This window comes from Semicossyphus pulcher, unplaced genomic scaffold, assembly GCF_022749685.1.
Source record: "Semicossyphus pulcher isolate SPU_LCO1_2020_fin unplaced genomic scaffold, fSemPul1.0.p SCAF_20, whole genome shotgun sequence".
In the NCBI taxonomy this organism is placed as follows: domain Eukaryota; kingdom Metazoa; phylum Chordata; class Actinopteri; order Labriformes; family Labridae; genus Semicossyphus; species Semicossyphus pulcher.
The window spans coordinates 13,635,121-13,651,190 of record NW_027211694.1 but is presented as its reverse complement, the minus strand read 5'-3'; the positions used below and the strand labels follow the sequence as shown (position 1 = coordinate 13,651,190).

The window sequence follows — 16,070 nt, the reverse complement described above, 5'->3', positions numbered from 1 at the left end:
ACTCGGGCCATAATGAGCCAAAGCAAAGGAGAAAAAAGAAGGACATGTAGACATGTACGCGGTGGAAAAAGCCTGAGAAGTCATGTGGCTGAATGCCTGGGAAACAAAGTTGTCCTCAACCAACTCCACGACCTGGAGAGACTTCTGTTGGAAAAAAACCTGATTCGCTTCTTCATCATTTCTAAACAGAAGTTCAAACAAACTGGCACACAGCTGCTGGAGGGAATGTGGAGAAAGCATGGCAGATCATGCACATGTTTTCTGGTCCTGACTGTCTTGAAGGTAGTGGCAACAATCATCTCAAAAACCCTGGGTTTAAGTATCAGTACAGTATTCAAATCCGTCTATCTTGGACATATCCCTCATGAGCTAATTAAAGAAGATACCTGCCTCCTAAAGATCTTGCTGGCAGCCAAAAACACAGGCTTTTTTGATATTGTTTAACACCTACATCTTCTAGAACAGATGGCCTACTCCAATGTGACTAAAAAACTGGCAGAAAAAGGGTGCCTCTAAACATAAATACACAAAACATTTGCAATATATTAAGGAAAATAACCCTGACACACTGAAACCAGTCCTGCACCCACTGATTCCCCTAAGAATGCAAATACATACCAGTGTTAATTTTGGTAGCTATTTTAGATTTAGTCTTAGTCTTTAGACAACAAGACTAGGTCAAAACCTAGTATGTGTCTGACCGCATCAGGTCAGTGTGTGCTTTTGTGGGTAATGTGTTACAATGACTGTCCTTATGAGGTAGTGGAATATGTTTGATAGCAGGTGCGCGCTGCGGACGTAGGTGAGGACAGCAAGCAGCAAAGGAGCAGCCCCGCCTACTCCTCGAACAAAGTATCCAGAGCCGTATAGACAGAGAGTCGCGTCAGTGGAAGTCCAATATGCTCCATGATCCGCCATTGCGATGTTGCAACTCTCTCTCTCTACAGCTCTGAAAGTACCGTCACTCACTTTTGGCTGATCACGGCGGTCAGCCAAAAATGCTTATAAGTTTAAGTCAAATTTTAGTCATTCTGACCCTTTATAGTTTTAGTCTAGTTTATTCTAGTCTAGTAGTTAGTCGACGACAACTCAAAGCAGACAGCCGGTGATCGCTCCTTTTTGTGTGGATGAAACGTCAAATGACTCTGATTTTAGTCCCGTCTCATTTCAACAAAACATACGTGTCGTCAAGTTTTTATTATCAACAACCTATTTTTAGCTCGTCAACGTCTCGTATTCGTCATGGAAAAAAGGTAATTGACGAACATTTATCGTCCTAATTTTTGTTGCACATACGCACTCAAAGCAAAATACAGGGATACAAACAGGTGAGACCACTGTGTGGATAGAGAAAACCTGCCACAACTAGGCGGATCTGGGGGCATGCTCCCCAAGGAGAATTTTGCATTACATGCTCATTTCTAGTTACTTTTAAGTATATTTGCATCTGCCTGAAAACGTAGCAACCATTATGAGGTAAAACAACCCTACATAAAGCACATAAAAGGAATCAATAGATGAAGCTGAATTAATGTATGCAAACTTCTAGAGCACCTATCAGAGCAAACACTGAATGAATGGCCACAGTATAGACAGTGTTTGTTACCAGTGTAGTTTAGTTCGATTTGTGGCGATAAAAATGTGTTTGTTTAACCATTATATCCAGTTTTCAGTTTGTTTTCTTGCCAGATTTGCTTGCGGCCAGCAAAGAAAATAGAACAGACGCTGAAACCTTCGCTGCAGATCGCAAGCCAGCCAGAGCTCCACGCTCTATCGGCGAACAGACCAATTGGTCAACATAGGGGCCAAAAGGCAGCGGGCAGTGCTTCTGGCTCCTGTGTGTCCCCGGCATCAGGCACGAGACGCCCTTCAAGACAGTTCCCTGGGTTTACAGTGGTAGAAGGCTCCAAACCACATAGTTATAATTCTGTGGATAACCTCAAGTGGTCCTGGCAATTCAACCCGCATCTCCTTGGATCTACATGAATCTCGTACATGACTTATTTTGATCGCATAAGAATTTTGCCAAAAGGTGACGAGTTTGCATCCCTGTAAGTACCAACATTTATATGCACCTACACTTCCAGGATCCAATATTTTTATATGTCAAAATAATGAGCAAGAGCAGAGTGATTGAGAATATGTAAATTGAGATACCTTGAAAAATGTAGTCATAATTACTGCATCTTGGAAGTAGGATTTGTCAAACAGAATGAGTCTCCACTAACCTGTTTAAGAGTCTTGACGCTCTCATGGATCGGTCTCGGCAAGCCCACCAGGGTCTCTATGTCACTACAAAACAATACAAATTTACACCAGGCTGAAAGAAAAAAAAGAATAAAGTTTTTTTCATTGTGTCAGATTAAACACTCACTTTCCCAGGGTGAAACCGATGAACTTGTTTCGACTCGTCTCCAGGAAGTGCTCGATATCTTTCTCCCTGCACATACACAGACAATCTGAAGTCAGATTTCTGATTCACTTGAGAAGACCTGCTGCAACAATTCTGCATATAAACAAGCAACTTAACAGCCATATTTCAAAGGAGGCACTTGCATGTGTGTGCACACCCACACAAACAAGCAACACACTGCATTAGCTTTCTCAAATCTCATCAGTCACAGTGCGTGAAAGGTTCAGAGCCTCCTACTGATCAGCACTTAATCAACCCTCAGTGTAGCTGCTCTCTTATCCAAGGACATAAACACACTTAATGATAAGGTTGACTAAAGGAAAGAGAGGTTTCTGATCATGATAGCATGATAAATGCACTGCTATGTTTGTGTCCTCGTTCAGATGCATTATTCATGTTCCCGAAGCAGAGGCAGCAGCACCCTGGGAGGACACACATGCTACTGCCTGGGATACACAGATGGAGAGCTTATTGCGAGACGATCGTGAGGAGAGGAAACTTAGAGAGGGTTTTCTAATTTTGTCTAAAGTTTGCAAGTGGTGGCACAGAAACAGGGAGGGAAACTGACACCAGCTGCCAGCCAAATGGTGTTTAGTCCTGGCAGTGGGTGGGAAGTTTTCTCTACTGCAGTGTGCGTTTGGAGGAGTAAGAACTCCCTGTAGTTTTTACCAGGCTTTTCGAGTCAAAGCACAGATTTTTAAATGCTGTAAAAAATCGAACACAGAAATCAAAACTGTGCAATTAACCTGACTTTAGGGGCCCATGGCAGGCCCTTGGGGAAGTTGACCCTTTCTGTGGGGGGTCTGAGAGGAGGTGGAGGAGGTGGCGGCTGGATTAAGACATCACGGTCCAAAGGGTCCACCTCGCCCTCGATGCCGCTGTCCGTGTCTTCGGGGTCCTCCTCCTCGTCGCGGGCGTCGTCGTTCTTAAAGGGGTCTCGCTCGTTATAAGTGTCCAGGCTGTCCTGCTTGACCAGAGGCTGGGAGGGAGAGAGAGGACAGGTGGTCAACCAACTGCACTGGGATTGACTGTTTATAATGTTTAAGAGTCAAATCATCTCATATAAAGGGATAAGAAAGACTGAGGAAAGACTCAAAACTATCTAATAGAAATCTAAACATTACCTGATTGCCTGTTTTTATTACCTTTTACTCCATAACAAGCAAACTCAAGTTTTAAATTATTGTAAAAAATCAGCAGGTGTCCAAAAATACCATATGTGACAATTTTTCAGGAAATGTGTATACAATGATGCACATTTAAATATATCTATGGCACTGCCATAAAAAAAAAAGAGTTAAATATTTAACTCACTCTCCAATTAACAGTTGGAACAAGCTAATAATTTACATATTCTATTTGTGACTGTCATATGTGTGGACTAAAATTATTTTAACCTACCTTAGGGGGATACAAAAACTCTATATTGGGGTGTTAAACATCACTATCATGATTCTTCATAACTAAAAATGCAGCCTAGGTGGAACATGTTATGTTTCTTGTTGACAAAGCACTAAAAATATATATTTTTTTCTGATGTATTCTTTCTTCTTTCTACAGCCAGGAGAAAGTTAGCTTAGCATAGCAAAAAAAGGAAAAAAGATGCAAACAGCTAGCCCCTCTCTGTCTAAAGATAAAAAACCTGCTCTAAAGCTTACTATTTACATGTTACATAGCGCATTTGTTTGCTTCTTTAGAAATGCCAGTATATAAATAAAAAGAAGTTAAGGTTTAAGCTAGGTGATGGACTGCTAACTGGGCGCAGTCTGTCAGCTCAAAGCCAAAAAATAGAAAACATTTTAAAAATGTGGTTGTGTAACAAACAAGTTACACAATGTTAATTTAATATATCCACAAGTGATAGAGTATATATTTACTGTATATATATATATAGTTTTATCTTCGAACAGAGCTAGCTAGCCGTTTTTCCCTGTTTACAGCTTTTATGCAAAGCTAGGCTAGCTGTCTCCAGGCTGTAGCCTCATAGTTAGCATAAAGATATGAGAGGTGCACTGCTCTTCTCATGAATTTCTTGGTGAGACATCTCTTCTTTTAACTCTGTATCAAATTTTCAAACCTTCAAATGATCAAAACCCTGAAAGGGAAGCTACATAAATATGACATTTTCTGAAATATCCACAGCAACCACAAGCAACGTTTATGATTTAACTTACCACACATCAGCATTTCACAATGTACAAGAAAATGCAAGCAAGGTCCAATCAGACTTTTTCTTCAGACTTTATGTACAAACAAACCCATTTCATGTTCAAGTGCGTAACACACATTCACACATATACGAGCATAGTATCTCAGTTCAAACCATTACTCTTATGAATGACTGTGGCAATAGTGCAAGCATCAGGCATGAGTCAGGACATTAGTTGAGCTAGTGCAGTCAATGTATGGTGCGCCAGAGGTAGCTATAATGCTGGACTAAGTGAGGAGTATAGTGAGTGTATGGTGGGAAGGAGGGAGAGAGGGAGGGAAGGAGGGAAGGAAGGAGGGAGGGAGAGGTGAAGTAGTGTGTTCTATGGAGAAGCCATTCATTGCTGTGTGGGAGGTAAAGCTAGTGTGTTTCTATCAGGGTTAGGGGGCAACTGCTTTCAATGTCATCCATTTAAGAGAGAGATCAACTGAAACCCAAATACGACCCCTACAGACGAGAAAATATGCTCATTACGATCTCAATTCACCTCCTCAATGAATGCATTTTAAGGATATTGACCCCTAGTCCAGAGTCTACAGTGCAAGGTGATTTTTGAGGCCAAACCTGGTAGCAATGTGATGAACACTACAGGGGGGGATGCTACTACAGTAGATGTCGGAAGTGACTGTCTTATGGGACTGTGGATAGTGACCGCTCCAGCACCAATGACAACAGCCAACAAGTCAGCCCTGTCTCTCAAGCCCCGCCCCCCCGTACTGAAGAGTTGAAAGAGGAGGAGGAGGAAGAGAGAGGAGAAAAATTGGGTGGGTAGAGGAGAAGAGAGAAAGTATGAGGGATTATTGGATGGTGAGGAAGGAAAAGAAGATGAAAATGATGGGATAAGCATGGGAAGGAAGGAGGAGGATTAAAGCAAAAAAGAGGAGAAATATAAGGAGGAGGAAAAGTAAAGTACGTAAGGAACATGAAAATAAGTTTCAAGGAATGGGCATGTATGAGGAGAAATAAAAGAGAAACGAATGGCTAAGGATAGGAAAAGGGAAGACAAAAATAGAAGAGGCAAAATAAACGTGCAGGGGGAAACGATTAAAATAAAGGAATAGTTCCACATTTTGGGAAATTAAATAATTTGCTATTGTCTCAAAAACTAAAATGTTAAGAAGTTAACTTTAGGGCCTGTGTCCACATAACGCCTTTTTCTATGCATCTTTTTTCAAATGTTCCCAATGAGGACAGAGTTTATGCACCGCCTAGAGAAAAGTCTTTTTTTCAGATCGCTCCGCCTTTTTGCGCGGTTTTTATAAAGGTGCTGGTGTCGTCAACGCCAGTCACTCTGGTAACCACCAATCACGGAGGAGCAACTTATTTTGGCCAGCAGAGCAGATCGGCTGGACACAAAATGTTGCTGGTAAGTGTTGTGCTTTTATCGCCCTACGCGTTGTAAGCTTGTTGTTAGCTCTGTAGTAAGTTAAACTTATTGTTGTCATAGAAACAAAACCTGCGTGCAGCGTTTTTTTTTTTCTCACCAGGTGCAGCGTTTTTTTTTTCTCACCAGGTGCAGCGTTTTTTCTCTCACCGCACAAGTGCTTCATCCTAGCTCTCCCCAGCGCCCGGCCAGTGCTTTTCTGCCAGAAAAGGGCGCTACATGGACACGGGGCCTTAGAGGTGCTGCTTAGAGGAAGATTTTACCTTTAAACAAAGCTAGGCTAGAAATTTCCCGTTTTCAATCTTTTTGCTAAGCTAAGCTAACTGGCTTAGGTGTATTTCGCAAATGTTAAACTATTCCTTTAAGAATTGGAAATGAGTGGGGACTGCACCAAAACCTCTTGGAGCATAATGTAGAGTTTTTGATTTGTATCATGTAGATAAACATGTAGAGTATTAGTTATAAATGTTTTACATACAAATGCCTGAATGATTCTCAGTATGCAGATTTGTTCTGACATCTTAAGTATTGCTTTCTCAGTTTTGGTGCATCTTGTATGAATGGATGAGGTTAAATCACAGGAGGAGAAAGGAAAGAAGAAGAGAGAGCAGAAATAAGGTGTCTAGGGGTGCTAAAAGTCCAGCTCAATGCAAAGAGAAAAATGCAGAAGGAAAAAAAGAGGGAATTTGTGGGTAAAGACCTGCTTCTTGGGAAAGGGACTGTCTCCTTCCAAGCTATCAACAAAGGCACTCTGTGGGGACACAAGGAAGAGGGGCAATGAGAAACCAGAGGGCAATTAGAGAGAAAGCCTGTCCAGTCTATAGCTTAAGTAAAAACAACAGGCTTTGAATTCTCAAAGCCCACCCAGCACCAATTTCATCTCTGGGATCACTGACTTACAACAGAGAACCAGGGATGTTGGCGCTAAAGAACTTCAGGAGAAACCTGACCCAGCAGAGAGTTAGAGGGTGAATTACAGAGGGAATTCTACAGGGAAAAATAAAGCTTTTCAGATATTAAAAGGCAAACAATGGTGAAATTAGTCTGAGGTACGATTGATCAAATGTGTGTGGAGCCTGTGTGTGTGTGAGTGGGGAGTTCAGTACCCGGCGGCTGCGGCGGCCCCTCTTCTGCTGCTGCTGCTGTTCGATGAGCTCCATGGCGGAGGCCGGGGGCGAGGCTGCTCTCATGGCTCTGACCACCTTGATGCTGTCCTCAGGGAGGGGAGGCAGGTTTAAGCGTTCTCTGCCTCGCACTTTCATCTCCTGGAGCTCCTCGAAACCCCCCAAGGTGAACTGGAAGACGAGGATGGAGACAGTGATTCACAGGCAGATGACAGGTGAATTAAAGAGTCTGGAGGAGCAGAATGAAGGTGGATGGTTGCTGTCAGAGCCGGACAACAGGAAAATCGAGAAATACTACAATGACCAGCTTGCCGTACATTATGCCTTATAAAGACAAATCACAAAAAAATCACAAGCGGCGCCCAGTTAGTGAAGCGTTTCTATCACCCAGCAGTGGTTGGTCTGCCAGAGAGGGTAGTCGGAGCTAAGCGGCTGATCAAAAGGAACACACTAACCAGTTATACTACAGTTAAGAAACACAGGATGGTATTATGTGTCAATGACTGAATGATTATAATGTACAGACCAGTATTGTCTTCCAGAGCAGCAGCAGTACTTTCTTCATGGGGAAGTGTGGGGCGTTCATGCTGCAGAACTTGGTCACCATTGTGAAGAGGAGCAGGGCGAAGGGCTCGCCATTGTACAGCGGTGAACCTGAGGGGTCAAAGGTCAAATCATTGGATGAATAAATGCATCTGTTACACACATAAAATCTTTTAGTGCAAATTAAAACATTTAATGACGGTATATGATCACTGCAACCGTACATAGCTCAGCAAAGCTGCCCTGTATTGGCTCTACACACTCACCTAGCTCATTCTTAAAGGCCTCTCTGGCTGCTCTCCACTCAGGCCTGTCGTCCTCTGTTTGTACTCTAATGGTCTCCACCATCAGGTACATGATGCTCAGTAGTACTCTGCAAGGAAAACAAACACACATCATTCTGATAATTGTGAGGAAGGCATTTAATTGGTGCTCCAAACAATAATAATGTGCCCGAAAGGTCTACAAGCACAAGAGACAACAGTATAATGGAGGATATGATGAGTAATAATGAAAGGTGAGTGCAAGAAGCAGAGGAGGGTTTTACACAATCGGTTTGTGCGTATAAATATAAAAGGAAATTATTTCTGTGCTCAGCTGGGATAGTGCACCACTCATTCAAAATTACTTGATGTCAGAAGGTGTTTTGTGCATTAGACGCTTTGTTCACAGACAAAGACATTAGACGCTGTTCAAAATTACCATGCTAGTTTTTTAATTAAATGGCAGCAATTGGGTGCAAATCTGCTCCTCTAGCTTGTAATTATTTGTAAGTGTTCAACAGGAGAATACACAGACAGAGCTCCCAGTATGTGTGAACATATCGCAGAGGGATGTTTTGTTCAAAAATCAATTTCATTAACCAGAGGCAGAGATGAATGAAAATGAACGTAACGTAGACGAGCCCTGTGAGTGTAAATGTGTGTGCCATGTGACGGATAATTAAGCCGTAGAAATACTGTGTTGAAGTGAAAAAAAAGATAAAGAAAGGAGACACAAAATGATCTGTTCACAATATTTATTCCATCTTTTGTGAATGGCAAGAAACAGTGGAATAGGTTGTGAGTTATGTTGTTACGTTGCTTACCTGAGCTCTGTGCTGTCTGCAAGAGAGATGGCTGGCTTCCTCACCGCACTGCTGCACGCCTGGCTGTTACTGCGGAAAAAAGCACAAGTAAATAATTGTTTGCTTTTATTTGAAGAAGAGCCAGTCTGTGTGTGAAATAAATAATCAAATAAAACACATCTACACAGCCAAACCCTGATGATAAGGAGGCAATGATCCAGGCTCTCATTCTTGATCAGATGCATTTTTCCTGCTTTTTGTATCGAGAGTAATGACCTGCAAAACACATTGAGTGTGTTTGCCTGATTGGCTTGCATGATGATAAGCCAGTCTGTGCCATGATGCCTCAGAGCAGCTTACATAACAGCAAAGAAGCACAGGATCCCAACTGAGCCCGGCACCAGCAGCAATACAAATGACTTGAAGGATCCGCTGCTGTACCGTATCCTCAGCGGAGGGTTTGAAGTGCAGATCACAAACGCTGTTGTCTGTACTCCTCCGTTTCTCACTCACTCTCAGTGTTTGTCCTCTCTCACCTCTTTTCACTTGGAGAGGGTCTCTTAACATGAAGAGGTGTTGGAGGATTTAGGAGGGACTGAGTGGACGTGTTGAGGGACAAGAGCGTCAAATATGGGAGTTTTTCTGATGAAAAGTTTGATCTTTAAAGCTCGAGGGGAAAGGCGTGTCTCCCAGGGCTTGAACCTATGAACTTTTAGTAACATGACAACCATGATGTAACCCTTCTGCTGATTAAAGAATTGTAGTTTTCAGAGTCAAGATTTCCTTAATCTGAGAATCATAATAGCAGCCTCCTCCCTTCCTGTATTGCCGCAGACCCTTGCCCGGGGAGGAAACAGACTTTTAAAGATGTGAAGAACTGTTTTCCACCTTTCTGAAGTTCTTTTTCTCTGAAGATATTTTTTTCCCTCAATGTTCCTTTCTTTTATCCTCTATTGGTAGTTTTGATTTAATGGCTTATACATCCCCAGAATATCTGTGATTTCCTACTTACTCAATCTCCATGCTCAGCAGCTCCAGCAGTGCTGTGAAGATGCCCATGTCGTAGAGCAGAAAGACATTGTGTCTGGACCAGTGGAGGACATCCACCTCTGTGTCGCACTCATCAAACACTCCTGGGTTGAAAAAAAGTGTGTGTTTAAAGATCGCTACTAAATTTGTTTGCACTCAATTTTAAATGATACATTATAATATATGTGAATTTTACAAAGTCAAATTGGAAATTCAAAAGGCTGTTATTCCACATGCTGGCTCAATATCACTCTGTCATAGCTCATTAGGACACTGAAATAGACAGAGCCATTGTCAAATAAATTAGGAGCCCCTGTGCCAACCATGACAACGCAGAATGTCTGCTGTTGCTAGTTAAAATATTTTTGTCCTACGCACCCTGAGCCAGGTACAGGATGGCCCTTGCCACCTTCAGCCTCTTGTCTCTGTCCGTCACCTCCAGCGCATCCAGCAGCCTCATCACATACGCCCTCTGCTCCTCCACCGTCAGCTCGATCCACCTCCTGCCTCGAGCTGCAGGAAGAACACGAAAACACAGTGTGCAAGGTTATTTTCAGAAACATGTTTCCACTATCTTTTTGTCTGCCTTTAACAATTCAGTGTATGTATATTTTGGGGGGATTTACTGTGGGGAGAGACAGGAAACATGAGGAGAGAGAAAGGTTCAATTCACCAGTCAGAATGGTTGACAATATGGCTTGTATCTGCACAGCGGCAGTTATGAGGACAAAGCTAATACTGAACTTCTATTTAGCTTTGAAGCTAAATTCAAAACAACTGCTAAAATGTAACTCAAATGCTACACCACTCTAACAGCAGAAGACGTATTATTAAAAGATATAAAGTCATTAAACTTTTGTACGGCAACATTTACCTAATGTTACCAATGTTAGCAAACTTAGCTACTATAAAGTGGGTCTACTTAACAATGTTATTCGTACCTTTTAACTTACTATACTCTCATACTTGCTTACTGTATGGCATTTTTATTATTGCTAGCTAACTGGATTTATCATACTCGTTATATTGTATGTTGTATGTTATTAGACAGGTAGGTCACATTAGTTATACGTGTTTTGCTACTGGAGTTAGCTTGTTAGCTTACTGTTAATATCATAACATTAGCTTACCTAATCCTATTTTTGTAATTGTGCTTTTTATCTCTAGTTTTTTAATAAATTAAAAGCAACAGTGAATCATCTAAGTTACTGTAATATCATTTAGAGCTACATTGCATAATTCAATGACGCCATATTTAAAGGTAATAACCTATTGGCTATCGATAGACAACAGAGAATGTTAGCATTCAGCCACTTCTGCACCAACATTACTGTTTACTAGTGTAACACAAAACAATAAGAAAGTTATAAATCCAAGCTAATGGTAGTGTTACCTAGGAAGTTGCTAAATGCTTACGTTAGCTGTTGTCTAACTGTGGCTAATGGTTATTGTATATGATGTTTTAACTTTAAGTAATGGAGCTATATCTCTACGCATTTCCACTATCTATTCTTATTTGGTTACTGACATTTTAACAGCATTTGAGCTTCTTATCCTGAGCATGATGAGGAAAATGGCAGCCGTATGAATATGGTAAATTTGGTAGCCCCATTTTTAATAAGTGTTTATATGCTATAGTTTATTCCCTGTAGTTTTTCTCTAACGCTTATTATGTCATACTTCTCATATGTACTGCTCTCCTTTCACAAGTGTCACATTAAAATTATTTTAGCTTGGGAAATAATTTTAGTCAAACTGCCACCTTAATCTGGAAATCCACAGAAATAATGTTACAGTGTATTTGCAATAGAGACTGACTGCTGCTTTGATCTGTCGCTAGTTTTTAACATTATGTTATTAAAGCCCACTGCATCAGCTCTGGAAATAGCTGAGAGCAAGAGAGTGTTCAAGCATACACAGAAGTAATTAGCAGAGTTACTGGCATCACTAAAGAGAAAACAAACTGCACAGGCTACAGTTTGAACACAAAGAAGCAATATGCTTAACGCTCGCACAAACTAGAGTAGATCTCAAACTACGCCAAAAAATACATGCATTTCCTGGCAAGTCCTCTAGCCTCAGACTTTGTGTCAATTACAAAGACAGTAATGAGCATTAAGCAGCGAAAATCACCATGATCAGTGGAGCTCAGACTTAAGATAGTCTAACTAGCACTGTCTACTTTAATCAGGAAGAAAAAATGCGTTCTAATTACAGCGCTGTCCCCAAAAAGCCTACTTTTTTCCGTGAAGAGCTTAAATTAGGCACTTTGTCATAATCACAGTGATTACAGTTGGGAATTTATGTGCAATGGCAGACAAAAAACTTGCAGCAAAAAATGTCAATGGGCCTGACATAAAGAGGGAACCATCATCTGACAACTAACATACAGTGCTGGCTGAACACAGACATGAACACACACACATGCACACTAATGAAAAGGCTGCGATGCGAAGAGGCAGCGCTGTGCTCTATCTCTGTTAAACAGCAGCCAGAGAGGCTCTCATCTAATCCTGCTATTCATTACCACTCAGCTTGGAGAGGAGGTGACAGATGAGGAGGATGAAGCTTGTCTCACTCGTTTTCTAAAGCGGATGGGAAGGGGCTCTTTTGTCTACAACGTTTACCACAATGGCTTGAGACCTTTATGGCTTCTTGTTTATTGTCAGAGTGACCTTTGTGGTGTGTTAGTCCTGCCTCTGATGCAACTGGATACACCAATTGGGGACAAATACAACAAATTATTATATCTTTATTTCCCTTTTTTGAAAAATTATACTTCTGTTCTGGTAAAAGCGGGGAAATTGGATCATTTGCACACAAGACAGGATTATATCAGGTAAACAAACCTTGTATTTAAGCCTGATCTCTTGTCAGACTGACAATAACTCATGTTGGAAAAGCTGCTTTGTCAATCACATGGTTAGGGTCGGCCCTCCCTTCAGTATCTATGGGGATATTCATTCTTTGAACAGATTAAAAGAGCAGAGCTTTGATGTGCCTGGTCACCCCTGCCTCAAACAGGTGCACACTGAAAAGCAGTGCTCGCTTGTGTTGCACGCCAGAGGTGAGACAAATGAGATGAACTGTTTTAACACATCCCGCTTACAGCTTTTAGTAGTAGGTTGAGAAATATTTAGAGGGCTGGAGAGGGAAAATTGGTTTTATGATCACTGTTGAATTGTCAAACTTTGTCATGATGAAGCAAAAAATACAAAATTGTAAGTCAAAGTATTATGGTGATGGTGAATTCATGGAAAATCAGCTTTGGCCCACATCCAGCTATTCATGTGTATGCATTGAAACTGCTCTGGCCCTAACGTCGAAGACCTTTGTTTGCCTAACCCATCCCTTCTGACCACTACACTACAATAACAAAGTGGCCTCATATTAACCAGACAACAAACATATTTGCTAGGTGAGATATCAGCATGCAGAATGACCCTCCTGGCTTGTTTCGAAAAACCCTGTTTGAGTTCCTGGAACAAATTTATCTACTGCCACAATCTTGGCAATAAGAGTTCCGCATGGGTTCTTCACAAAGGTTAAGGTTCCTACCATAGACTGAATAAAAAGATTAATAACAAGACAGCTCCCGAAAAGTGAAGCCAAAACATTTCGAGCGCCCCCTGCTGACTGGCTGCTGTATAGGTCATAAAGCCCGCCTCCTCCATGTTAACAGATGGGACATGAGTCAAACTATAAAATCAAAATACATGCCAAATAAATTTTCCTCAAACATGGTTTCTGTAATTATAGTTAGTTCATATCATGCTGATTTATGTCCAAGTGTTTATTTTTCTGACAAGTTTGGTTTTCATTAGTTATTCGATGCTGTAAAAAGGATGATTGACAGATGTGCTGACAAATATGGCTCCTTCAGGCGATCTGTTCCGGATTAGCAGAGTAGAAGACGTAAGTAAAACAATCACTACAGTCGGTTGATGTCTGCTTCAGACTAACACAAGAAGCTGTTCTGCTGTTAAAAAGGCCGACGTGCGGGATCATTGACGGTTTTTTTTCAGCAAGTTAAATGTGTGTTTTGGTTAGTGGAAGTGGCTATGGCGGCTCCACCCGCCGATATCTACTGCGCAGCTCTGGCTCCAAATGACGTCACCAAGATGAAAGCCTTGCAATATAAAAAGGTTTCTTTGTTGAACCTTTAGGTGGGCTCTTGTTAATGCCGGTACAAGATGGAAAGGTTCTAGGTAGAATCTATAGATAGGGTTTATGAATAGAACCACAAAGCCAGATTAGAGTTCTATGTGGATCCTTAAACAGAGAATTGAAGGTACAACCCTTTGTGTTGATTCTGGGTAGAAGAAATCAACACAAAAAAAAAAAGGTTCTACTAGGGACCAAAAATAGTTGCCCCATGGGCCTAAGCTTTAGAATCCTAAATGGTTCCACATAGCAGTTTTTTGTTCTAAAAGAGTAGTAATATTAACAACGTAAATGATTGTTCTGTTACAGCACCACCTGGAGCTCCTGTGTGGTGACTAATGCTGACTGATGTATTATCAACATGCCTTTACCTTCTCTATTTGTTCTTCATTTGACATGCATTACCCTTTAAAACACATTTCTTCAAGTGCGCAGCGTCGGAAACATTCTCTTCAGTTAACCTTCACAACCTTACTTATGCAAGCTGCTATCAGGCACCACACTGGAGCCAGCAGGGACTTTCAGAGTTACACAAAAGGACTCGTCCTGTTCTGTCAGTCAACTGCAGCCGCACTGTTGGAGGAGCCATCAAGGTCTCTGTGATAACAGCAGCAACAAAAGGCAGCAGATACACTCTACTGGCTGTGGACTTCTTTGTGTTTGATATGGCACAGCTAAGCAGGGACTCTTTCTCACACACTGCAGTGCAGACAGTTCAGGTTTTTTCCTCTTCCAAAGAGAAAGTGACAGTGAAGGCAACACCACACCTGGTGTCCTCCAGGTAGTCTAAACACACATTAAGGTGTTGCAAAAGCTTATCCACAGCCGTTTAATGGACTTAATAATCTCTTTCTCACACACATACACACCCTTAAACACACACACTAACGCAGTACCATGGCTCCTGAAGTCCTCCTCAAAGTAGTCTCTGTTCAGGGCAAACTCTGGCTCCTCTGTGTAACTGTAGAGCTCTGTGAACAGAAAATAGAGCCAAGAATTACAGATGAAACAATTAGTTCATTAATAGTTAGTCGATGGACAGAAAATATATACTGGTGAACTGGCAACAGAACCTTGAGGTTATAATAATAGATTAAGGGAGAGAGGAAATCTCCTGCAGGTAAACTGTGTGATCCAATAAACTCAGAACAGACAATCTTTGAGCTCCCGTCTCCTCAGTGGTGATCTCATCTTTTTCATACACAGTCTAATGATTCGTCACGCTTCCATGCATCTCCTCCTGTTCTGAGAGCAGTCGTCATTCCTCGACACCCGATGAGCTGTCGCTCGAAAGCCACTGTGTCTGTCTGTTTGTGCCTGTTTGCCAAAGTGAGTAACACTCTCCGCAAAATAGTGGCCACTTGCAATTGACAAGGAAGACAATCAATTTGACTTTAAATCAATGTTATTCAAGGTTTTTCTCTGAACACATAACCTGGCCCCGGGAAAAAGAAATTGCTGCTTGACAGGAGAGGAATTAAAGTCTTTCATGCATCTTTTGGCATTCATGAACCTAGCTCCTAGCATGAGCTGTTACCAGATACACAGATGCTAGCCAGCTTGAATGCATAATCTTGGTGTTTATGATTACTCATAACATTAGTCATATAATGTGTCCTATGTCTGGAAAACATGTCAGAACCAGAAGATTTTGTTCTGTGCCTTCAGCAATGTGTCATCATATTGTCGTGTTTTTATAAATAACACTGTAACATAAAACAGCTGAAGAAAACCAGAGGAATGCAGATGCAGATGAGTTTCTTTCTATCAATAGCACATTGTTGTTTGTATGCTAAGTAGGAACAGAGGTAATACTGTGGGACTCTGTGGGTTAACCCTGTGTCATACTTAACAACCATTAATAATTAAAAACCACTTAAAGTTTAAAAAGGTACGATTTACAGTAACCAGGCCAAGTCACATGGCAAACCAGATTTTATAAATGGCAGTTTGGGCTAAAACAACACAAAAACAGCCATGTACTACTCCATATAATACTACTGAAGACACATTTATAGGCAGCATTCGAGGCCAAGACAAATTTCCCTGCGGGGATTATAAATTATATTGTATTGTATATCGTATATTATCATATCCTATACCATGGTCTGAGTGAACACTCGATTTTGATTGGTTAC

The 16,070-nt window shown here is 41.3% G+C and overlaps 1 protein-coding gene across 3 annotated transcripts in view; it reads right to left on the bottom strand.

Moving 5' to 3' along the window:
- Positions 1-16,070, bottom strand: part of strip2 (striatin interacting protein 2) — a 33,572-nt gene that overhangs the window by 8,271 nt on the left and 9,231 nt on the right. For 2 of the 3 annotated variants that reach the window (XM_069671670.1, XM_069671671.1), the window contains exons 3-13: positions 14,829-14,903; positions 10,147-10,281; positions 9,752-9,872; positions 8,761-8,829; positions 7,940-8,046; positions 7,657-7,784; positions 7,113-7,301; positions 6,707-6,757; positions 3,160-3,392; positions 2,375-2,440; positions 2,229-2,292 (exon numbers count right to left, since the gene is read on the bottom strand). In XM_069671670.1, the coding sequence (XP_069527771.1) occupies positions 2,229-2,292; positions 2,375-2,440; positions 3,160-3,392; positions 6,707-6,757; positions 7,113-7,301; positions 7,657-7,784; positions 7,940-8,046; positions 8,761-8,829; positions 9,752-9,872; positions 10,147-10,281; positions 14,829-14,903 (1,238 nt within the window). The remainder of the gene's footprint in view (positions 1-2,228; positions 2,293-2,374; positions 2,441-3,159; positions 3,393-6,706; positions 6,758-7,112; positions 7,302-7,656; positions 7,785-7,939; positions 8,047-8,760; positions 8,830-9,751; positions 9,873-10,146; positions 10,282-14,828; positions 14,904-16,070) is intronic. The other variant, XM_069671672.1, reaches the window with a different exon arrangement.